This window comes from Corvus moneduloides, chromosome 2, assembly GCF_009650955.1.
Source record: "Corvus moneduloides isolate bCorMon1 chromosome 2, bCorMon1.pri, whole genome shotgun sequence".
Taxonomy (NCBI): domain Eukaryota; kingdom Metazoa; phylum Chordata; class Aves; order Passeriformes; family Corvidae; genus Corvus; species Corvus moneduloides.
The window spans coordinates 89,300,848-89,326,584 of NC_045477.1; the positions used below are offsets into that span (position 1 = coordinate 89,300,848).

The window sequence follows — 25,737 nt, forward strand, 5'->3', positions numbered from 1 at the left end:
TATGGTTACAATAGATCAAATTTGTATAACGCTTTTCAATTTGAAAGATTAAAAAAGTCTACCAAAAATTGAATGCATGGTGTAAAAATATAGCTGTTATTTAAGAAGAGCACTATTCAACTTTGGTTTTGAACTTTATTGTTGTATAAAATGTGTAATTGAAATGGTAGGAAAATTTTTTGGAGACAATATACCTACCTGAGCTTGATTTTAAGCAGGACACGAATACTGGAAGTTCCTATTGGTACTAAAAGAGTCTTTTAATGACAAGAAATCCTGGGGCTCAGTTCTATGTTTTATGGGCAAGACAGTCCAGACTCAGAAAAATATTTTTTTATTGTTATAAAGCTCAATCCAAACCAAAGGGTGGTACTGTAGGGAATGAGAGCAGTCTTTCAAAAGATAAAGGATGTTGCTGCTCTTGACTTTGAAAGGCAGGAAAATCAAACAGGGAAATTTAGGAAATATATCACAGGTTTTCTTTAAAGACCACAGGGCAGTCTTTAGCAGCATTATACCTTTAAATTTACACATCTAGAAGCATGTTTCTTATATGTCTTCCACTAATATCTAATTTACTTTCTGAGTGTACTTTGCATTGTTTCTATGATATTTGCAGTGGTGGAAATTAATTAACATTAGCTGCTGCCGATTAAATGGTACTACTCCTTTCTTGTTTTAAGGAAGAGCTCATTCAGATGTTACCTGAAAGATTTTGGGTTTTGTTGTAGTGTGAAAAACACTGGATATAAACATGAGGACCCTTTTCCCACAGCTGATACTTGAGACCCCAAACTGTCCTCTTGCTGTTGCCTGTGTAACATCCAGATCTGAAACCTCCTATAAAAATCCAGTTGCTGTTTTCCTTAGCTCTTTCATGACATTCAAGCTCTGGGTTATCTTCATGCTTTTTCAGTGTGACATTCTTAAAGCCCAGTAGAGCTGAAAAGTCCTTGGTGTGAGATCCAGGCTTTTTTCCAGACTCCCTGCAACTAAAGTATATTCTCTAATCTTTAGATTGCCAAAGAGTATCCTCTGTGGTATGGAAGACATATAGAAGAAAGTTTTGAGCCTAAAATGTAAAACCAGCCAAAACTGAGTGTGTCCATTTGACAGACATATCTTTGTCTGGATGAAGACAATGTCAGAGAGCAATTTGGTTTTAGGATACTGAGTTAATAGGGAAAATAACCCCCCTATTGAAGCCAGTATATTTTTTTCAGCAAGGACATTTTTCTAAGCTTGGAAAGTGTTACCTTGGCAGATATGCATATATAGATGTATGTATGTCATTAAGGGTGAAATATGAAGTATATGGGGTAAAGGATGCTGTTTCAGCTGCACTGGTGAGGATTTATAGTTCGGTTGGTAAGTCTTAGATTTTAGAATGGAAATAAGACAGCTATGTGTAATATGTAATATTGATTTAGAAAATAAATTTATACCAAACACCAAAATCACTTGATTATAATGCTAGCATTACTGATAACTTTGAAATGCTTCTATTAATGGTTTTCAATCTGTGTAAAATAACTGCAAGCTATAAAGTTCTGCAAATTAGATATAGGATAATGATCACACATGGCATTGGGGCTCCTACAAAGTATATGTGGAGATATGTTTAATTTTCTTTACTTGCTTCGTGCATTTCTTTGTCATAAATGACAGAAGGTTCTTTCCAGAAGCCTCAGCCACTTCTGTTTTCAGAAATATATGGAATATACAAGACTGTGTTGTATCAGTGAGTTGCTGCAATATGAGAATACAGACTCTGAATAGCTGTCAGCAGAAGAAGTATATTCCGTTCAAATGTAGCACTTGGACTATCAGACAGAACAAGGCAGAGAAGCTACAGCAAGATTCAAAACACTTAAGTGCAGAATATAATACTGGATTATCTACTTTTCTTCCTCTGCAGACACTTTCCAAGCAATACTCCCTCTTCTGCACCTTGAGGAGGAAAAAAATCTTGGTTTGCAATATTAATGTTGATTTCTATTGACAAATCAGACACTCTGTATGGCACTAAGGAAAGTTATAATCATACTCTAGATATTATTTATATAGATATTAATATATAAAAATAGATATAAAATATAAATATATATAGATATTAATTTATATAGATAATAATCAATCAATTTAGCACAGCTTCAAAGTATATTATGATAAAGTTGAATAATGTCCTCTTATGCCAGGTTTCTGCATATGAAAGAGTTTTTCAATATTTGGTCCCCCTTAACATCACATGTGGCAAAGCTGTGAAATTGAGTTGACATAGTTTTAGTCTTTGAATCTAAAAATCAGAGATGAAATATGCGCAGCATTAAAAGCATTAAATGAAACCTACTTGAATATGTGTCTTAGGGCATAGGGGAATGGTGTGTCAGACTGCTGGCACTATCCATCATTATAATAGTTTATTTTACACTTGCACTGGGTAGGTTGACTTCGAGGAGGCTTTAGTGGTCACTTCAGGTTTTATGTGTTTTTAACAGATGTCTGGATTTCATAGAAGTTTATGGGTTTCTTTAGGTCATTAAAGTAACAAGTGCAGGATGTTCAGCAACTCACCTTATTTATTTCACACTTCTGGTAGAAAAATGGCAAATTTAAATTTTACCTTTTCTTCTCATAGCAAAAAGGAAACAATGAGCATTGACAATGCTTATACAACTATCCTGCTGGTGGTGTTGTAGTGGTGAGAAAAAGTGGTAAATTTCACCTGATTAAAAGCATTGGTTTGAATGCAGTTCAATGAACATTTTTGATAAGTGAACTCAAAACTTTCATTTATGTTCTTTCATTTTTTCCCCTATAATGTCCATATTTATGCATTTATGTAGAAACATACCATTCAAAATATTTCCAAATCAGTAAAATAAATAATTTTGGTATAATAAGAGTACATTTTATCACAAATATCAGAATTAAATGAGTTCATGCATGCCTGTGACTTGATGTTCCTTTTAGGGACTGCTAATGGTTCAATTGGCCTTGATTCTCTTCTTCATTGACTGCAAAGTTTGATTATCTGGATTATTAATTTTTACACACAAAAAAATATTAAGATATTCAAGTCTTGCCCATTACTTAAAGATATTCAAGACTTGTGGACATTTAACAGATGAATATAAATGTGTTTATTTTTTTAATGAGGCAGATCTGTATCACTTCTTTGTGAAACTGAAAATTTATGAAAGCTATGAAGGCTGTCATCTATAAGGCTAATCAAAACCAGAACTGGTCAGTGTTCACTTTGGCAGACAGATTTGTTACATTTGCTCTGCTTGTGCTTTAAGTAGAAAAATGGAATATGCTATGGAAAGGAAGCCAGACACATCAGTCTACCTTTATTTAACAAGGTAAATTATATGGGAGACTGCAAAGGATTTTCTTTTAAAAATGGATTGGAAGCAAGAAGCTGGCTTCCTTCAGTAAGTTTTGCTTTTATACTGTAATGGAATGGTTCATTACAGCAAAAAGCAGGGCTGACAATCCTCACCCTAAAATTATCCATGACTCTGCAGAAAAGTCCTTGTTTCAGAAAGAGAATCCTTGTCTGGACAAAGCAGAACAGCTGTCCTGTGTAAAACCAGGCCTGTTGCAGATGCTTGTTAAAGGCTAGGGGAAAGCTGCTCTCAGGGCTTGTGGTGGCATGAAAATAGGTTAGTCATTTTACTTCTGCATTAGCTGACCAGAGATACAGGAGAGAGAAAATGCAGAAGGCCTCTTGGTTAAGCACAGGTATAGCTTGTTCTCCACTGTCACAGCATGTGGAAGGGAAATGGTCTGTAATTCTCACAGCAAAACAAACTTTTCTGTTAGCCATCCACTTGGTTGTTAGCAAGGTATTATCTCCTTTATATTCGAAGAAGTTACTGTTCATGAAGTCTGCTCATGCTAGGCCAAACAGCTTTATTAGTGATAATCCCTTTGCTTTGATTTCTCAATGCTTTGAGTAATAAACACTAATCCTGCCAGGCACTTTGAGGTGATTCTCCAAGCAAACATATTAACACAGCAAACACAAGGATTAGGCTTGCTCTTGAGGGGGCAATACCAAAGGGACTCCTGGGAACTAACAGCATTTAGTTATAATAGATATAATAGATAGAACAATGTGCTGCTGACAAGTAAAAATCAACAGCTGAGAATGAGTCTTGAAATGATGCACGTTACTGATTCAAACTCTCTCTCTTTTCTTGCTATGATTCTTATCTGATTTCCCAGCCCCTTCTTTCAGTAAGACTAATCGGTTCTCCCAGCATTGATTTTCAGTGCATTTCAGGTTACAGTGCCTTGGGCAAACTGTGTTTACTGAGGAAGAGGCTGTCTGGGCCCACAAGAGGTGCACTGTGTGTGGTGTGCAGGATCTGGGCTCAGATTTGGCAGTCTCTGAAGGGGTGATGCAGCGAAGGGCAATAGCTGAACACTGAGTTGCGAAGAAGTAGCTACAAACGGAAGCAGAAGGCTGGAAGAAGCAGGGCTGGTGGGTAGTGCAGGTATCAAATCAGGCTTACCAAACCTTGTCAACATCTTCCTGCTTGTAGCCCTAAGTTAGCTGGGGATGAAAAGGCACATTTTAATGTGTGGGGCTTGAATATTTCATTATATATCTATCCTTAACTAAAACTCTTAAATACACTTGGAGCTGATTTCACATTTCCTAAAGATATTCAAAGTTATTTGCCTTGAGAAATATCAGAAAGAAACTTTTATATCACCTTTTCTAGACAGAAGCAGTAGAAGACCTTCTACTCTGTTTCTGAAATGATTGTGCAAAGCTAGGGCAGCTCCATGGAAAAATGATTATGATCTGTGAGGATTCCTCTGTTGTTTTCTTCTATGTAGCACAGGCAACTAATTAGAATTATTTCTTTCATTGACAAAAAGGTCTCTCTTGAGTTCATGCTTATGAACTACTAAGCATAGCTAATATTGACAACAGTGCATGTAGTCTGTCAAGAATAAGAGGAAAAACAGATATTCAGAATAAAATGTCATAGATATCACACACTACTGACATTAGAAATATAACATTTACTTCATTGTAGTGAATCCAGTTTCTCAGTAACCATTTACCTTGTGATAAAGGGTGAGTAGGAGTCATCAACAAAGTTACAATAGGAGTCATCAAAACAGATTGGTTTTTGCAATGTTGTTGTTTGATACAGTTGGCCCATCTATTATTTTGTTCTGAGCATACAAACAAGTGAGCAGGAGTCTTTCTAATCTGGATTGTTCTTAAGATTGCAGATGATGTGAAGATGAAGTCAAGATTGGGTGAAGCCCTAAAAAATGCTTATTCGTAATTTGCACCCATCAGAATGAATTCAATGTATAGGTTTTTGTGTACATTAACCTAGTCTCAAGTTTTCCAAGATTCGGAGGATCAGTGTTGCTGTCTCATTAGTGAGTTAAACCTGTGCTGTGTAGACAGATGCTGCTGGGAGGTGAAACAAAAGTTTGCCTCTGTTAATTTGAGTGCAGTTCTTTGAAGCCTGCTGAGCCAGTGCCTAATTAAACTGCACACACGCTCCAAACAAATGAAAGAGAAATTCTGCTCCTCGCAGATAACATTTAAGGTGATGATTTCTTCTCAAGTGAAATCTACTTGGGGAAATCAATTCACTGCTGAAGCAGAAACTCCATAATACTTCATTATGTGAAGGCATTACTATAGCCCATACAGTATAGGAGAACTCGTGCTGTTGGGAGATCTCGACTGTATCTAGTCAGAGCCATGGGACAAGTGCAGTTTCAGTCTCATTTCTTTAATTTGATGCCAGAGCTACATATTCCTTTTCTGCAGTAACATTATTCTGAGAGTGATGACTGGTTGTGCTACACACAGAGCAGAAATCTCTTATGAAATGTTTGGATGTTGTAGACTAGTGATTAGTTTGGAACTGAAAACTCCTGAAGTGTTCCTGCTTGACTCTTCTAATAACATCAGCTGTATTCATTTGTTCTGTTTTCATCTTAAGCCACATGCCTGGTGTCTTGGCTTTCTCATGGCAGTACCTACCAAGAAAGTTGTTGTTCCAAGTTCAGTTTTGTATTTTTAAAAATGTGTTAAAGTAATAAGGGTATACTTTGAGGCAAAGAGAGGGCAAGTGAAATGAGCTGTGATGTTCCTAATGACCAGTGTTAGACACTATTTTTTAAAGGTTTCTGTTCCTCTAATGACGTTAATCATCCTTTCTCCACACTTAAAGCATGTGTGGGGGTGATTTTCTGTGTATGATAAGCTGAGGTTACAAATAGTCCTTGGTGTCTCACAAAGATGATCACAATAGTTTTATGATCAATAAGGATACACCCTTGTATTGATGTGCAGTTTCACCAACATCAGCAGAACTCCTCAGAGACAGGCAGGACCTCTGCACAGAGCTCCAGCTCCTTTGCAATGTCAAATCCTTAAAAACAGAGCAAGTAGGAAGCAGGTCACCTAGCACAGCTCCTAGGAAAACAGAAAAAGAAGGGAATAAAAAAAACCATGGAGGGAGAATTAAATATATGAAATAAAATCTGGGACTAGAGGCAGTGGGAGCGGAATGCTTTTCTCATTTCAAGAAATCTCTAAGATTCCTGTGTTTTCCTTACTCCACAGTGGCATCTGCTCAAGAGCTGTTTGAGGCTGCTGATGAGAAAATAAAACCAGTCTATTGTTCTTAATAGGTGTTTCTTAGGCCACTCACCCGAGACAATAGATACTGTTGTTCAGATCTCTACTCCAGGATGAACATCTCAGTTTGCTGCCTAATGTTCTGGAATGAATAAGAATCATGCATTTTCTTTGCACTCAACAGGAAAAATCTTAGCCATACCAGGGCTTTTTATTGGAAATCTTTGGCTTTCATGAAATCAACTAAACAAATAATAAAAAAAATCCTGAGTAACTTTTGGGATTTAGTTTTTTTCCCAAAGTTGTTGCTCTGTCACTAGAATGACCACTCAAAACCATCTGAATTATAGCACTTCATTTTATTTGAATTTAAGAGTGTTCTATTATTTTTTAAGTATATTTTTAGACATCTGCTAATTTTGTGTGCACTTTCAGGTGCAGATGGCCATAACAGTACCATGTGTGAATACCTGGGGGAATAATTCTTCTGCCTTTATTCTGAGATACTTTTTGGTAGGCTGATCTCTGGGTGACCTGAAACATTTAGTAAATCAAAACAATTAACTGGAGCGTTAATTACATTATAATCTGTTTCTCTCAAAGTGAGACCAGAAGAATTTCCCTGGAGCTAAAATTTTTAACAGAACCAAAGTAAGAAGAGTAACTACATGCCAATGGGAGGAAAGGAGGGCTTGTGCTTAGAATAATGGATTGTTAATGTAGTTATGTATGGAAAAAGAGATGACTTGCCAAAGTATAAAAAAAAATTCTCTGAGATTATTACCTCCTTTGTTCAAGACTTCAGTTAAAGAACAGCATGTAGGAGTCACTAGCACTTCCTGAGTCGTGCCTTAGATCAGAAACGTTTGCAGAAGCCATCTGCTTTATGGAAGTCAAGTATGCAGCATGTATAAATCTGAGGTATGACTCATGGCAACGACATGGAAAATGGGCTGGTCTTTCTGAGCTCTGAATACTTGAGCTCAGATATATTGCCACATTGTTAAAAGTGTAAAGAAAATCAAGAAATGAATTAATTTCTGGAAGCGGCTTGGGAGAAGAGAAGTAAGGATAGATGCGCATTATAAATGTGGAAAATTATTTTTCTTTGGTGTGTTCTTCTCCTGTGCAGGCTTGTATAAGGTAATTTGGTGAAGTTCACTGAGTGAAATTATGTTTCCTTATTTATTGAAGAACCATGGTGATTAGGTAAACAAAGTCTGTGATCCTTAGGAGAGAGATGTGAAACAGATTCATTCTCCATGGTCACACTTAACTGTGTTTTAAATTTCTATTAAAATCCCCCAAACAAATCTTGCAAATTAATTAATTTATCTATAAATAAAACACTACATTTTCAAAGTCACGTTGGCGTAAGGAAAAAAGGCATCCATTATTCTTAGCATCCTCAAACTATCTCATCTTTCTTTTCACCTCACCTGATGGCACCTTCTATTTATGTAAAACAAAAAATCAACAAGTTTATCTGAATGCAGGTCTCTGGTGTTATTTTGGCAGTGTTATTGGCGCTATGTTCCTTCCCTATTTTTCTGGCTTAAGTAGAATCAGAGAATAATAGCAGACTTACATTTCAAAGTGTGAAGCTATTTATAGGATGTGGAGATATTGACTGTATGTTTCTTTCCAAACCTATGCAACAGAAACTGATTTTTCATTTGTAATGAGTACATCTTAGTACTTTAATACAGAATAAACAGAGTAAGAGTAAGAAAAAAAGCACAACTATAAAATGGTCTTTGTTTTCTGAACTGCAGGTAATGGAACATTGATTGGAGCATCTGCAAATGTTGTTTGTGCTGGAATTGCTGAACAACATGGTTATGGCTTCTCTTTCATGGAGTTCTTCAGGTACAATTTTAAACTTCTCACATTAAATCTGATTTTTTTTTCTCTAGGCAAACAGTGAATCTTCTAAGGAGAAAAATCTAGAGAAAGGGTCTATAAAATAGACTTGCGTTCCTAATTTGGTTTTGGCAACTGAAATGCAGATGGAAGACAGATCACTTTATTTTTGTATAATGTTGATAGAATTCATGAAGCTGGTGGGAGCACAGTGAAACTCCAGGAGAAACAAAGCCTCAGAAATTCCTTCTTTGATCACCCTCAATCTTTAGCTTTGTAGAAATTGTAAATTGTTGCCTTATTGTTAAATGCAGTTTAAACCTAGTTTCTCATATTCACATTTTAATGGATATTCTATCATCAGGAAAAACTGGAATGTCCTAATTTAGACTGAGTTGATTTTTACTCTCTGATCCCATGAGTAAACTATTTACCTAAAAGAAATTATTTGTTTTGACCAGCTGCTTAGGTACTATGAATGAAAGTGTGACGAGCAGCCAGTAATAACTCAAGTTGTTGCTTAATAATTGTTTAATTAATAATTAATAGATCTTTTTAATAGTGGAATTTTCTTTGCAGGTCATTTATCAGCAGGTTTTTAATGCACAAGGTGTACTTAATGCATACAACAGTTTAATATTTTTCCACATACTTCCAGTTTTTGAGACTGTGGTTGAAAGATGTAAGTGGAAACTGGCAAAATGAGGACTAAACACAAAGTGCAAGTTTAAAGTGTAGTTGATTGAGCTAAAACATAATTCCTTGCTTCTTTTTTCTGCATATTTAGGACAAAGGATACTGTTAAGCTCACACCAATTTATTTTTTCTCTTTATTTTTCTTTACATTGTTTATTATATTTTCTCAACTCTATCAGCTTTTTTCTAAACTGTTTACCTCAAAGCCCTCAAACCTACGTTATTAATATGGTTAATCATACATGATTTTCTGAAACCAAGATAATGATAACCCTGAAAAGAAAGGTGGTCTGAAGCGCTGCTGCTAAAACTCAAGCTATGAGGATGTGCTACTCATAGCACAGCTTAGCTCTTCCCCCATAGTTTTCTGATGAGATATTTTAGAAAGATGGATGTCTATCAAATCAAACTCTTGGTTGTCAGGACCTTTGAGACTGCAGAACAGTCTTATGTAGTACATAGTGATAGCTAATCGACTTCCTGGAAGTGAAGCCCTTGCACAAAAATGGTGATACAGCAATAATGGGCTTGTGGATTGCTCTGTTCATTTTTCACAGATTTTCACCTTTTCATTTGGAGACTTAACTTGTATGTAGCATTAACACTGTGTCCTCTACATGGATTTTGTAACGAAATGTTCTTAAAACTTTTATGAGACTGACTGAAGATGTAAAGCCTGGCTAGTCTGTTAAGCAGGGTTAACTGGAACGTATTCTTTGGCAAAGCTGATGACAGTACACAGATGCTCTGAAATTGCCTTCTATACATATGCTTTTGGTGGAAGAGATTACTGGGAAAGACTGTAGCCACTGTAAACAAAGATGTGAGAACTGAATCCACAGTGGTCTCAGGAAGATAGCAATGGATATTAATTAGCAGAAAGAACATAATAGCCCACTTTTGCTGGCTGCCTTTTAATCACTCAGCAGGCAGATCATGAGCTTCTTCACAATTTATGTTAGGAAAAGACTTGTTTCAGTCAAATGTTCACAAATTCAATATATTTTGAGGCTTCTCTGGGCAGCAAGAGGTGTTACGTAATATCCCTTGAGGATTTTGATTTGCTTACTTTTATTTATGAAGGTTGCCTCAAAGTATAAAGTGAATTTTCTGCATTTCTTCCCTGTTTGCCCAGAATGACTCAATAGGTTTCACATCCCTATTGAGGGTCCTCTGCAGTGCTTCTCCCAGTACAGATCCAGATTGTTACTCTCTCATCTCGCAAACCCTTGTGACTCAACAGAGAAAAATCATGGGTACCATGTGTGGGGGGATGATGACCCTCTGCTGACTGACTTTTGTTAAGATGTCTTTATTGCAGCCTGAGCTGGTGGTCTGTCTTTCCCAAATTTCTTTGTACACTTGCCACGTCTGTCTCAAGTGGTGCCTAGGGTCATAGAGCAGAGTTCACTACTTCCAATACACTTCCTTCCTAGCTGCATGCTAAGCCAAATGATGAAAATGTGTTTAAGGGGGGCCTTTTCTCGAAGCAGCGCTTTTGAAAACCACGTTTTGACACAGTTTCCTGTAAGAGGAATCCCAGACAGGGTTGATAAGCATGTCTGATGAGTGCACCTCGATACAACAGAGTGGGAGATTCTATGGAAGCTGTGGGTTCCTCATGGCAAGAGGCACCATGATGACTCTCTGTGCAGGGAAAGAAAAAGGCATAAAGCAGGCTTCTTGCTCTTTAAGAGGGCTGATGGGCTCATGACCTTTCCTCTGTGTGTCTTTATGCAGTGGCACTTGGTGCAGTTTGAGGTTCCTCTTCTCTTTTTAAAAAGGTAGCAGAGGCAACCCAGCAGATGTGTTATGCAATGCTATTCTGCTGCCCAGCCAGAGCCAGAGGTGGCTAGGTGTGATAACTTGCCTACAATGATGTGGTCTTACCAGCTTGATGTGCTTCTCTCTGGAGTGCCTTCATCAGAAGAAATCATGTGCTGGGGAGGCACGTGACTGTATGACCATGAATGCTATAGTCTTTCAGAAATCTCTCTAGCCTCCTGGGGAAGCCTCCCCCTCAGAACAACAACTAATTGCTTCTTCCCCTGGATCAAGAGTCCTACTGCCTCAAGGACATGGTAATTCACAAATGGATGTAAGGGGAAGACAGGTCCGGTGTCCCATTCTCACCATCCAAACAACTCAGGCTCGTGTGCTGGAAGTGCTGTGCCTGTAAGGTGGTTCCAGTAGGATGGCATTTAGGTGGGAAAGATTACACTGAGAAAGAAGAGAGAAGGGAACAGGCCTCCCTCTCTGCATTGAAGCACCTTAAAGCAGCCTGGCATTCAGAGTACACTGCTGGTTGAGGAGATACCAGGTCATATCCATGTGTGCCTGGCTGTGAGTGTGCTGGCAAGTGTCACCAAATATCTTACCCAGAATGCATTTAGACCTTGTCCCCTTCTCTGACATTACCCATCAACACATGTAGAAACCATTTCTGTCTGGACAGTGCTCACAAGAGAAAGAGGAAGATTGCCTATGAGGAAAGATCTTTTGGTTGCTATGAATTCTACTTGCTGTTTCCGGACCTTGTGATCTTTTTTGATTATTCATTATGTTCCACTGAAATAAAAAGATTCACGTGTAGCTTACAATATGCAATATTGTAATAAGTTTAATTTATCGCCATGAAAATATTTTTATCTTTGAATCTGTTAAACATGGTGGTAGAACAACAAAAAAGATCTTCTACTGGTATATCAGCAGCAAAAGGAAGAATAGGGGACATATGAGCCTCGTTGAATGGGGAAAGGACCTGCTGACAACGGATGTGGAAAAGACAGAAGTTCTCAATGTGATCAGCTGCACAAAGTCCTGCTGGAGACCAGTCACTAATGCTGCTCCCCAGGCTTCTTGTGAGCCCCAGTGGTGCCTTCCAAGACCAGCCACTTAGGGATTCAGCTTTTAACCAGCCCCAGAAATCTGAAGGCAAATAATGAATGACTGCCCTGAATGATTCACTTAAAATTACTCAAATTCAAAAGGAAAGAAGCAATGTTATGACAAAACCAAAATTGAAAGTCCTAGGAAGAGCAAGCTCAGAATAACAATTTCTTTCTCTTGCATTTTTAGAATCAGTAGCACCAAATGATGCTCTTTGTCCATCTTGAAAACTTCCTCATCAAACTGTATCTATGTGTTCTAATCCTTCCTCCTTAAAAAGAAAATTTTAGATGTACCCTAGTATTTCCTTATCCTCCTAGTAATTTAGAAGGCCAGAGCTGAACATGATATTCCAGGCACAGTCCTCTTATTTTTTTCACATTTAAAAAATATAAGATTTTATACAGAATGTGGAGCTATTTGCCTTTTCTTTGTTAATCTAGGTAATATCAAACTCCTGTTCAATTTGCTGCTCAGTGTAAATCCAAGTCTTTTTCAGTTTTCACGTTACTTACATGAGTGTGATTATATCTGTTCTCCCCTCAATTTCTTATACTTTTCCTGCATTGTGGATACAAAGACAAGTATTTAAGTGGTAGAAATAGAAAGAAATGTGAGTCTGTGGGGCTTGGAAAAGGAGATAAAGAGCAGGGGATATTTGCTGTATGTGGTCAAGAGTAAACATTAGAACAAGCAAACATCAGAGCAAACAAATGATCGTTATGCCTCTAGACAGAAGTGCAACTATTTTCCTTGCTTGACCCTGTAGAAAACATCAGATATGTTAATAACATGAAGGTAATTGCTCAGAGACAGCATTTATGAGTAAGCAGAAGGCAGGGAAAGATAATATTCCTATTATGATTTTAGTCTAATTATCAAAGAAAGATTACACAAAAATAAGAGCTTAACGTAAAGGAAAACCCCAAATGTAGGACAGTACGTTTTTGCTTGGCAAATGGTCAGATAAAGACATTGTATTCTTGTTGCCTGGATGAATTCTAGAGGTTAACATAATGATTTTGTATCAATTCAGACCGTAAAATAATCAACAGAGTTTTATTTTTCTCAAGGAATAAGATAAAAGAAATAACATTGCAGATGTCTCTTTTAGTCTAGATGCTTCATTTCATAATAGTTTTTAAAATTTTTAGTAACATATGTCTGAGTTTGTTTGTTGCAATATAGCATTCTACTAGGTCAGACCAACTTGAGGAACATGAAAATGATACACAGAAATCTTTTTGTTACCAATGAAAAATTTGATACCAGCTCCATAACATAAGAAGTTCTCATTGCTGTAGGAGCTTTAATTATCTTTTTTTACTTGCTAATACAATTTACAACTTGACTTTAATTTTCTCTGTAAGAAAGGCATTTATATAACTTTTTAACGATACGTAGTATTTCAAACAGAAAGTAACTTATGTTCCTTAATCCTATTGTAATTCAACACCAATCACCCCTCTGTGTCCCTGATGCGATGTGAATAAAAAAACAGAATCACAGATAAATTATGAACATATTTGACAAAAATAGAAAGTGGTTATTGTGGGAAATACTCCAATTTTATTTCAAGCAAATTTTGGCTGACTGTGCCTATATCACAGTGCTGGTTATGAGAAGAATTGATTGGATAACTCTATGTAATGGGATAAGAATGTGGGAAAAATGATTTAATACATGGGGAAGTCAGTCTGCCCAGAGGAACAGGCTATGAGCCTAAGAGCCTAATGTAGAGTTACAGTGATAAGGTTAGCTGGATATGATCCTGCAGGCATTGTGCATATTTTCAGGTTTTGCATTTTTCTGTCATTGCCCTCCCTTCATACACAGAGCTGAATTAATATTCTCTGTCTTCTCTAAGAGTAAGAATAATTTGGAAGTGTCAAAAATATTGGTTTCTTATAATAGCTTAGGAAAAAAAAATGGTTTTATCATAGGATTTGTTTTGTGAGATATTCACAGCAAAAATATTTTCAGTAGGATATCCTATTTATCTGTGTTTGAGAGCCCTCAGATGCAAAGTCTGTGAAACAGTACTTCCTGTGAGAACTGTCGTTCATGTACGTGGGAGGAAAAATGTGGTGTTCTTTGCTACCTCCTGTGTATCCTATTTACACAACTTATTGAAAATAACGCTTTAAAAAGAACATATAAATGTCTCTACTGGATTATGTGTTAGACAGCTATAGTCCTTTTTATTCCTGATAATTTAGTGTATTTTTCTCCTATTTTCTTGCTATTAACACCACCCTATGCCACAATTATGCTGTTGCTCTTTTAAAGCTGATTCTGATCAGAATAAAACTAACCCTACATTTTGGGTATGAATTTTGGTGATGGAGAACTTGATTGAGGAATGTGGTATCAAAATAGCCATACTCAATTAACCTGTGGACTTTCTGATCACCTGTGCAGCTCCAGAAGATCGAATCTGGGGACATTCAAAATACCTAAAGAAGATTCAATGAACTGTTGAGTAAAGGTTTAACAATTATAATGCAAGAATTATCTCAATCTCATTTACCAGTACTCTTCTGATCAAAAAGGAGGAGTAAGTGGTCATGGGTTAAATGTTCATACTTGACATGATAACAGAGTTCTTCTGTTCAAATAAGTGCATTAGAAGGTTTTTTTAGGAGCTGATTCTAATAATAAATTTCAAATGCAATTGCATATGAAAATCTCTAATTATCAGATTTAGGGAACTGAGTTTAACAAATGTAATCTAAATTTCAACATCCTATTCACTGTTATGATAGAAAGGGCAAAACTATAGACCTGATCACTCACTATTTTCACCTGATCACTCAACTCAGTAGAAAGGTAGTTCAGCATGTATTCATCTTAAATTATTAGGTTCCAAACTGGCTTTGTTAAGAAAAATGCCAGTTTTCTTTGAGCTATCCAACAACAATCATTGCAATATTTTAAATTGTCAGTGTTGATCTAATGACTGCTCTCAAATGTTATATTGACATCTGTGGCAGCTGAATAAAGTAAATGCTGCTTATTTTAAGTACTTTCATAGCTTGCATCAAAGCCCATGAAAGAAAGTATTCCTACAACAGTGGTGCACACCATTTTAAGAATATTTCCTGAGTTGTGGGTGGTTTGGTTTTTTTAGTATTTCTTCTGATTTTATTTAAGGTCTGCAGACAGTGTAAGTGGAAATGTGGATGAATATGGATTCACCTTTTTTATTTTTAGAAAAAAGGGAAAAAAGTAGTACTTTGAGTCTTTAAGTAAGAGGCTATTTCCTTTTGCAATTTGAAGCATGATTTATCTGTACTGTGAAGTTTTCATGAAGCTTAAAATGTCTTCTATGTCTTCTGAGTAGAATTAATAGCTTTGAATTGTTTGGCCTGTGGACATACAAGTATTACTTTTTCTCTTCTCTTATTACCAAGAAGTCTTTTGGATTAGCAAATTAGTTTCCAGTAAAGAAAGACGGGATTTAAATACTTGTCATTTCACTCATTAAAATATGGCTTTGTGATTCAGGTATTAAAATTTTAGTATGGTTTTAGCCTTTAAATTCTGTGAAATGTGTGTGTTTCATCCTCTAAGATTTTGGAAAAGGGCACTTAAAATGCAATTGCAATGATCCGGTGTTTCGTTGGGTTCCATAGGAAGCAGTGATCCTTCAAACGTGTCACTTTAATATTGTGGGGTAAGGTCATAGAAATAGTATTTAATCATAGGATCATAGGAAAAAACATAGAAAGATACAGAATGGAAGGGACCTTCCCCTTTCCGTAGAGTCACAGAGGCTGTTGGCTGCCTTTGGTGCTGGACTTCCCACAGGTTCACATGAAGATCACCCCTCCAGAGCTTTCCTTGCTGAGCTGCTCCCTGGTTGCTCTGTCCCCAGATGTTTTTGTTGCAAGGGCTTTTCTTCCCCCTAGGCAGGATTTGGCATCTGTCCTTGTTGAAGTTTAAAAACTTCTGGTTTTTTCCAATGCTTACGTTTGACCAAGTCCTGCAGGATAGTGGAATTATTTTCTACCTTTTCAACCAATGTGAGATTATAGTCTAGTAATTCCAGTGAAGCTTTGCACAACTGTTATGGTATGGTAATATTCAATATTAGTATTCAAAATGGTGCCAATATAAGGAAAACACTGTTTGCAAGTATCTATGTTGAAATGGCAATTTTGGTTCAGTCTCATGTGTAACTCTTCTCACTTGGTTCTCTGTGTTGATCTCATTTAAATTTAAACAAACCCAAACCCTAAATATACCTCAAATACTTTTTAAGAAATAGATATGACTACAAAACATTGACATCAGTTAATTATGTGTGCTTTTGAGCAAGGAAACAAATAATGGTAAAATGTGATATATGCAACAAATTCACATAGCTTAAGGTATATATATATATAAAAAAAGTAAAATGTTCAATTCATGTAATACTTCTCATTCAAAACATTATTAATTTAACACTGTCTCATAAAATCCTCAGTGTTGAGACTTTCAAATAGAAGATTTCGAGATTGGTTTAAAAGTGACTCTAAATTGTACGGTTTGTGCATGTATGTATCCATGAAACACACAAAGAAATTGAACTAAAATTTTATTGACATACATTTTGATTTCAGGTCAGTAACAGTAAAGAATGAATGCTAGTACTGCAGTTGAATAACTGTAACCGCATATCATCAAGATACTTGACGGTGTCATTGCTATCAGCTAGAAAGATTCCATTTTTAGAGGGGAAAAAAAAAGGTAGCAAGCTGAAGAGTGAACAAAAACAACACAAACCATATCAATCTAAGAACCAGATCAACGTTTTCGATGTTAAAAAATATTCTTATTTTAAATTCTGAAGTATTGCATGTCATTTAGGACATCTCATATATAATTTCTGAATTGCTTTTTTGGATTTCAGAGTATTTTTCACTAGCATAAAGCTACTGTTTCTATACTCATATGAATAAAAAAAATTAGATATGAAATTCAGACTATCTCCTGGTATAAATGGTTACAAAAAAATAAAGAGAAAAGTGCAAACCACTCCTGGCATTCCAAAATCTGCTATTTCGCATATGTACTAACTCTCCAAACCCTGTGTATTGAACTTTGCTTGTGTGGGTTTCAAGAAGGTGTAAGTCGGGGGAAGTCTGCACTAAATGGGACAGTGATGATCTATGAAGAAGGCTGTTGGTTTTTTTCGTTTTTTTCCAAATCAGTGGTTCTTTGGAACTTAGAATCTTTGAGGTGCTCAGAAATTCATAAATTTGAAAGGTTAAACTCAGGAGTATTAAAGGACAAGTTCTAACATGTACTGGTCTGTCATACAAGTGAGTAATGAATGTAATTCTAAAAGCTTTTCCCTAAATGTTGCATGGATGCCAACTACTCACATTTCTGGTGTATTTGCTGTATTTGTATTTCCTCCTGAGCAATAATCTATGCATACATAATATGCATAAAATTATCCATCCAATTCTTGCAGATCTTTTTAGTTTACTGGCATTACATATCACTAAATTAAGCAAGGAAAAGAAATAGATACATGAAAATAGAGCATAGAAAGAAAAACTGTTTTGGATTACACTGAAACCAGATAAGATTTTAATTTTTCTTGTTAAATTGAAATGCAGGACACTGATTCTGGTATATTTGGAAAAGCATATTTGCATCCAGTATGGATGGAAGAATTAAATCTCTTACCTGGAAATTTATGAGCACACTAGTGATCCTACTAGATATACAGGTTATAGGAGTGATCATGTTTATAGAGTATTGTGTTAGAAATTGTATGCCATGCATCTTATAAGTCACAAATTGTATAAAGCAATTTAACACTTTAAAACAAATCAATGAACAGCAAGGAGAGTGGCAAATGTAATATATATCTGTACTTTCTTAACATGGACCATAACCCATTCTTGGTCACCTTTTCTAAGTACAGGCTACCAACTGAATCAATACCTAATAACTTCCCAACAGCACTTGGAATGAAAATAATTTTAAGAGTAATGATTTCTAGATATTTTTGGTAGTTTCAGAAAGCAGACAAGCAGAAGACACTGCTGTGTTTGTGCAGTGCTACTTTTATAGAAACTACTTTATGCAAAGGATTTCAAGGTATCTTGGATTATATCTTCCTTCATGGAAAAAAAGTCATAAAATTCTCCCAGTTAATCTGTACCAGGTATGTCATTAAGCTGGTACAATCTGTTGGGATATGAGTGATCTTTCAAGACTTTATAATATCTATTGTATTTTACAATGTTAATCTCCACTGAACAAATTTGCCTAAGCACACCTGGAGAGCATTATATTCCAAGCTTTGTATTTAAAACACACAGGATGGATTTTTCTCTGTGTGCATACTTATAGTGATATTGAGTACACAGGGAGTCTGGAACTCCTACACAGGTAAAATTTGGCAAGGTGAACCCCTTTCTTGTCTTTTCCAACCATCATTTTCTAATTTTACCTCATGATCAGGACAGATGGCAAGGGGAACCTAGAGAGCAGGAAGGGAAAATTTGGGTTAGAGAAACTGGGAGCTATGCTGAGGCATTCTGGAAACATGAAGGGTCAGCCTTCATGCAGTTCTTCTTGAAAATACTAGTCCTATCTTTTTCCTGAGAGTAGAAAAGGCAAGGACATAACAACAGTGTATTTTGGCTCTTCTTAACAGACACTAATCTAAAGTATTAAGAAGAAATGTTGTCACATTTTTAATAATAGAAAAATATATTCATTTTCTTGGCTAACTTCTGGCCAGTACTACCAACTTATAAATATGTAAAGACTTTATTTAAGTTCCAGCAGAGTCAGTGACTACTTTCTTCTTCTGTCTTCTCCAATACTCTGTGGTACTCCTGTTGCCAGAACTTATCACCAGGTTCCATGCAAATAGAAAAAAAATGCATTCTTGTCATGAAATTTGGCTTATTTCTGCTTATAGAAAACAAAAATGTTATATTGGTTTCATAGAAAACACTATGAACTTCTCTGGTTCATATTTTGAAATGATAGGCCAGCTGCAAATCTAGAAAGAAGAATAAAATTGTAATTTTTTGAGTTCTACAAAAACACCTTGACTTTACTAGAAGTGGCTTAAAGGTCTGTGGTGCAGATGTGAGGTAACACATCACCCTTAGGTCCTTGAACCTGAGACTCCCAGTTTGAAAAATGGGTTGGTATGTGCTGTATTTCCAATCTGGCATTTCTATCTGCATTTCCTTCTCATAGGAACTGGATGGGGTGGAGGGAGAAGAGGTGAAGAGAGAGAAGAAGGGATGAGAGAGGCCATTGTGCATCCAGGCTTTATTTCAGATTGAATATGGTACTTGGTTGGCTCATTTAGAGGCTCACACTGCTCATGCTCTTGGAGCAAGGCTTTTTTTACTGATTTAACACCCAGCTTCTTATTCTTCGTCCATACATGTCTTGACCATCTAGTCTACTGCCATTGTGTTAAAATTAATGAATATTTTACGTAGAGGTGAATATTGAAATACATGAACTAAATCAGATGTGCATCAGGATGGAATGATTCCTGCAGCTACCCCACAGTTAGCTTGCTCTGTGTGTTTGTGTTTCAACATGCGTAAGAGATCATATTTATTGGCTTTTTATCAGAGTGGTCCTGAATAAAAAAAGTTTCTTTCTAAAATGGAGATTCAAGCTGTATCTGTGAGGAAGTTCATTCTTGCTTTGGCTTGGCATTTAAAAAAAATTTAAATCTTGTATTTCTTTAGACTAGTACCCATAGCTGGCTTCTAGCATGTGAAGAGGATATACAGGTTTTCTGAAATAACTTCCTCTTTCAAGTTGCAGAGCTATGATGATAATTATGTAAGTGAATATTGTAGTAAGAAAGGTATTATTTATTTATTTGTAGAGTTTTTTTGTTTAGACTGCTCAAATGTTTCTCCTCTTCTTTTTCTAACAATCTGTAAAGAAGGGTAAAGAATAGAAACTTTACTACATATAGATGGGTGAGATAGATAGGTTCTGGGAAGTGCTTTGTGAAATTTTCACATGATAGTTTTTTTTAAATTATCAGAACAATATTTTAATGAAAATTTTCTTGAAGTATCTCTAAAGCCCAGGATTTTATAGCAGATATGATTTATGCTGAAAGGTGGATTTGAAAATCAGAATTTCTGCCTCAAAGAGCAGTGTAGTGCTTCTTCAGTGTCTCTTTAAATAGTAGTCATGTAAAAACCGGAAAAATGAATTACTAGAAAAATCTGCAGAAAATAATTTTTCACTGAGAGCTGATGAAGTTTGAATAAAAAACTCTTTGCTGACATGTCTGGCCATGAGGATTCATATTTTACCACTACTAATATGGGCTGAAATCATAGTTGAGAACATTCACCTTTCTAGCAATCTTTTAAAAGGCAAGTAAATTACCTCATTTTTCATTTCACTGCATTTAATTTCCACCAGATCCTCTAAAACTGGTTTGAGTGGTTCCGTATCTAAATGCACAGAATTTCATGGTTAGATAAAAAATATAATTAAAATAGGTGTTATCCAGTTTTAGGGGCTTCTGGAGTGAAAATAAAAAGGCTCTGTAGTTGGTTAAACTTCTACGGTAGAAGGTAGGAGTTAACTTGTAGCCTTTTTGCTTTTGCATTGAGGTAAATACACTTTTGTTAAATGCTAAAAGGCACAAACTGAAGGTCATATATACCATTATGCTGTTAGGCTTGTCATGATTGTGATTTAATTTTTTTTTTTAATGGAGCCTATTAAATCAGAAAGCAGTTAAAAGAGGTCAGTGCATTATTCTCCAAGATAATTCATCAATGTCAGCAGTGCTAACGAGAATGTGGGCCATGTGTCAGGAGCTATTGTGTCCATGTCTCTGCTCCCGTTGTGGTCTAGCACTCATGTTTCATTGCAGATCTTTAAATAAAAGGTTTGATGGTGCCTTACCTGAACCATAAGTAAGTCTGTGTGAGACGAAAGGAGTGTCTACAGTCTCTCTTGAGTGACTCCACTCTTATGATCATGCTGGCTGATATTGCCACCTTGTTTTGCTAGATTAGAGGTATATTTCTGACAAGAAAAGAAGTAGGACTGAAATAGTCTTTGCTGCTTTCTTCCACCAGGTCTTTGAGCTAACAATTGTGTTGAATTTCTTTTTGTTACCATGTCAGTATATCCAGCACGTGGAAGAGGAAAGGCTTTTGATAGATGTAGTGGCCAACTGACCTGGGTGTTGTGTAGTAGCTCTATGTCATACAAAGGGGAAAAAAAATCTAATGCAGTGTCTTAATCTTAGTTAATTTTTTAGAAAATATATGAAAAGGAGATGTTTGCCACAAATGTGGGAAGCTACTGATACATTTTGAATTACAGAGGCAAAACATTATAAGAAATGGAACAGATACATTAAAAAAAATAGAAGAAGTCCATTCTCTTATAAGTATAGTTCTCTAAAATGTTCAAATTACTTCTGAAATCACATTAGCTGTTGTGCTCCATCCACCTCTTGCTGTGGTTCAGCTAGTCCAGACTGGCTTTCTTTTTCACTGGAACTCTCTTTTGGGCATGAGATAATCTTGGTTTGCCTGTAATGGGGGGACAAGTTGTTTTCCCTCTATGGTATTTGTTATTCTAGGACTCATCCATTTCCACTGCTTGGTGCCACACTTCAGTGATGTACAAAGCCCTTTTCTCTCCCTATGACTTTCTGGGAGGCAATACTTTGTTGGGGCCTTATAGGTAGTACTGTATTAAAAGGTATGCTCACAGGCAACTAAACAATTTGGCTGTTGGTGTCTTGTTAGTTGGTCTTGAGTGGTATCTGGTCCAAAAGTAGTTAACCATATTGAGATTACCTGCAAAGTGTGAGAGCTGTGTTTTGCTGTCCTTCAGGCTGTCAGGTCACATGGCCATTTAGGCCAGTGTAAATAGCCCACCCATAAAGAAGAAAAATATGAGCTAATAATAATCCTTATAAATATTACAAGTTTTCTGTGTATAGATTTGTGCATGGGATAGGATTTCCTGGAAGTTTTCTTGTCTTTTTACACCAGTTTCACAGCTGTTTTTATTTAATGAATTTTACATGCTTAAGTTTTTTTTCATCTATTTTCCAATTTCTCTGTCAGAAAGACAGTGGCTACTACACATGCTTCTCTTGATCTTACCCTTTTTTGTTTTATTCCTGTAGGCCCTTCTGGGGAGGTTCTATAATGATACCTTGTGCCTAAATCTTTGCCCTTTGAAAACCAAATGCAGAAGCTGTACTGAAACACTGTTGCTTAGTTCGTTAAATTTCTGTGAAAATTTGCCTTACTGAAGTGCAGGCTGGACTCTTTGAAAAAGTTAATTTGATTGCCGTCCCTGCAATTCATTGGAACCTTGTTTACTGATTGTTTTTTCACTGTGACTGAGAATTAAAGTGTCTTGAAGAGAATTCACTTTGAAATATACTGAATTATATTTTTGCTTCTCGTAGTGTAGCAAGGAGCTTTTTAATGCTGGAAAGTGTGCTTTTCTCAGCAAGAGCAGAGGTTTGTCTGTCATGATAGTGATAAGTGAAGTATTAAAAGAAAGAAGATGGGCAATGTAGCTATGAATAATCAAACCAGGGAGAGAGAAAAGAAAATTGAAACCATTTCAAACCAGCAAAGGCCAAAACCCAGTAAGAGTAAAAAAAAACCCCAACAACAACAACAGCAAAAACAACAAAAAAAAAGAACAAAAGAATTGTTTTGTATTTCTTTAATACATCAGTGAGGACTGTTTATAGTAGAGGCTATTTGCAGTAACTGGGAGAACAGTCAAATACAGGTCTTTTCCTCTGTTTTTTCTGCTTTGGTGAGAGCTCATTGTTGTCAGTGGTGTATTTTATTTAAATTTGGAAGACCTTGGATTGTTGTTGATATTGATATTTCCATGTGCTATTTCCATTGATTACTGCAGCGAGCATGTGGTCATTAGCATATTAATAAAATGTAATATTTTCTGTATTTTCATAAATAAAATTAATGAGACTAAAAGCAGATTAGATTATTCTCATTTTTAGACCTATCATCATATGGATTATTCCTGTTAGTGGTGATGAGAAACACAGCAGTATTTTCTTGTATACATAGTCTGTCACATTTTGTTACTTAAATGTTATATTTTTTAAAAATTGTTTTTATTTATCACATACATGTGAGTAAAGCAGGGTCCTTGGGATCTTTGGGCTTTCATTTTGAAGTTAAAGCCTGCCGCCTACAAATTGTGCCTGTTTGACAAGAAAGGTTTCCTTTTTGAAGGTTTTGCAGTAATATCATTTTGACAGATTGATTGTGTAAGTCTTCATGTTGCTCTAATAACTCGTTTTTAATGGGAGAACTTTAATTGATGTCAAACTCAAAAGTTCAGTGACAGATAAAGTGTCTTCTCTTACTTAAGAGGTTAAAAATAATTGACACTTTTACATGCACAGAATAAACTGCCATAAAAATACTAATTTCTATGTCTATTCTGATAAGAAGAGATAGAAACAAGTTCAAAATGAGTGGTCAACTTTTCCATAAGTTTTGAGATAATGAATAGGATTCTATTAATAAATACAATAAACAACCATTACTGAAATAATTAAGAAAAGCATGGTAAGCCAGTGCTTGTCATAATTACTGTTGCAAGTGGGGTAGAATTACAGGTTTTGAAATCTCCAAGTTTTCTGATAATGCAGAAATTTCAAAAATACTTTTCAGAAAAGCAGCTAATTTCTGAACTATTTTAGTGTAGAAAGAATGATCAAATTTCTTTTTATAATGCAGATGAGTATTAGAAAAATCCACCCTTTGCTAGAATACACTGCTACCTCATTTGCAACATGTTTTTCTAACATTGAGAATGTCTGGCTGGGGGAGCCCTGGAGAAGGGTGACGTGGAATCCTGGGCCGCAAGTGGAAGGGAGCTCCAGGAAGGTTGTACAGGGACAGTGTGGTCTGTGAGTGCCCTCAGAGTCTTGGCAATTTGAAGTGTAATTGAGAATCAGATGATTTCCCAACATGAGCAGTGACTGCAGGCTGTTCTCTCTGGTGTATATGGGACCATAAGACACAGCACAAAAGTCTGCACACCTAAACTCGTAAGTGTGAATTATATGATAATATTTTAAAAGGGGATTAACCTTGTTAGTGGCTTTTTAGGTCACCTTTTCCGTGAACTCTCAGCTCATGGAACTTACAGATTTTTGCTGTGATGGTGGTACTCCAGAACTTTCTGCATTTTCCTCATAAACAGCAAGACTACCATTAGAAATAGGATACTTGACTTGAAATGCAGTTCATAACACCTGAGGTCATCTATGTTATTCAGCCTGTTCATTTGTATTCCTTCTGCATTCAGTGGAGAGGCAAGGGAAGACTTGTCCTGACATTTTGAAGGGATATCCTGAGATGGAGAGAATTAGCTTCTTTTTTTCAGCTGATCAAAACCAACTCTATGCTGTTGTGTCATAAAGCTAAGTAATGCATATAGTACCTTCGTAATGCATATATACATATATAGTTAATTCTTAGCAGCTCTTAAATAAGGGTTGCACTGTAGCACATATACAGAAGAGATACTGATACATGACACTTTACTTTTATTACTTCCTGATTCATGAGAGTTAAAGGGTAAAACTATCAATTTATATTGACAAATTTTAATGGTGCTTATACACAAATGTGGGTATGTCTATGAAAACCACAGTAAATGAGAATAATTATGCATTAATATAGTGTCTTTAATTAAAAGTTAATATTTAAAATTTTTAATTAACGCTTCAGTTGAAAAACAAGTACATCAAACCCACATCAATTTTGAAATAATTTAGTCTTCCCTAATGCAATCTTCATTCAATTCAAGCGCTAAATTTTCTTGCTATTTTTTATTCCAGAAAAAGGTAGAACAAAGCGTGAATGAATGCACTATTTTAATATGATTTTTATTCTGGCCAATTTTCATGAAACAAAAGTATCTTGATTCTCAATACAGCATTTTACCAGAAGATGGGCTTCAGCTTGAATTACAATACCTGATTTGATAAGCGATAATCATCTAAGCTTCCATCTGAGCTCCTGGTGGGGATATAAGGCTTTATTCACTTGCCTAAACAAACATACCTAACTAATCCTGTATCCAGGACATTATTTATCTGATAGATATGACGTAAGATACATAGACCCAGGCCATCCTGAGAACTGAGTGGGACAGTCTTCACATCTCCAATGGTGCTGCTTACCTTCATTTAGGCAACAGATGGGAGCATCTCCCAACAGAATCAAAGGAATCTGATCTGTGATTTCTTTTGACCTGCAGTAGAGACATCTATTCTACACGCTGCTTGCTATGTTGCCTAAATTTTCCACCTTCCGCTGTGGGAACTTACACAAAAATACTCTTTCACATATAGTTCTCATCTACATCTGCCTGAATCTGGAGCTGAATCCCAGGATAAGTTTCTCATCAGTCATACACTGAAATTGTATAAAAATTCTTCAAAGGAAATGCAAAAGAGGAAGTAAGTAATAAATAGGACAGAAGCATATTAATAGAAATTTTGTACACTGAAAAAATATGTACACTGAAATTATATATGCACCGAAAATTTATGACACTGCAACCCATTCATTTACCCTCACTGGTCTCTACTCTCTTTTCTTGTCCTTTACTGTCTCTCTATT

General features: G+C 36.0%; 1 protein-coding gene across 10 annotated transcripts in view; it reads left to right on the forward strand.

The window, feature by feature from the left end:
* The window catches only part of OCA2 (OCA2 melanosomal transmembrane protein), a 192,121-nt gene that overhangs the window by 143,939 nt on the left and 22,445 nt on the right, over nucleotides 1-25,737 (forward strand). For 9 of the 10 annotated variants that reach the window (XM_032100281.1, XM_032100285.1, XM_032100282.1 and 6 more), the window contains one exon: nucleotides 8,407-8,500. In XM_032100281.1, coding sequence (XP_031956172.1) covers nucleotides 8,407-8,500 — 94 coding nt within the window. Of the gene's footprint in view, nucleotides 1-8,406; nucleotides 8,501-9,073; nucleotides 10,066-25,737 lie in introns of those variants that run through there. The other variant, XM_032100289.1, reaches the window with a different exon arrangement.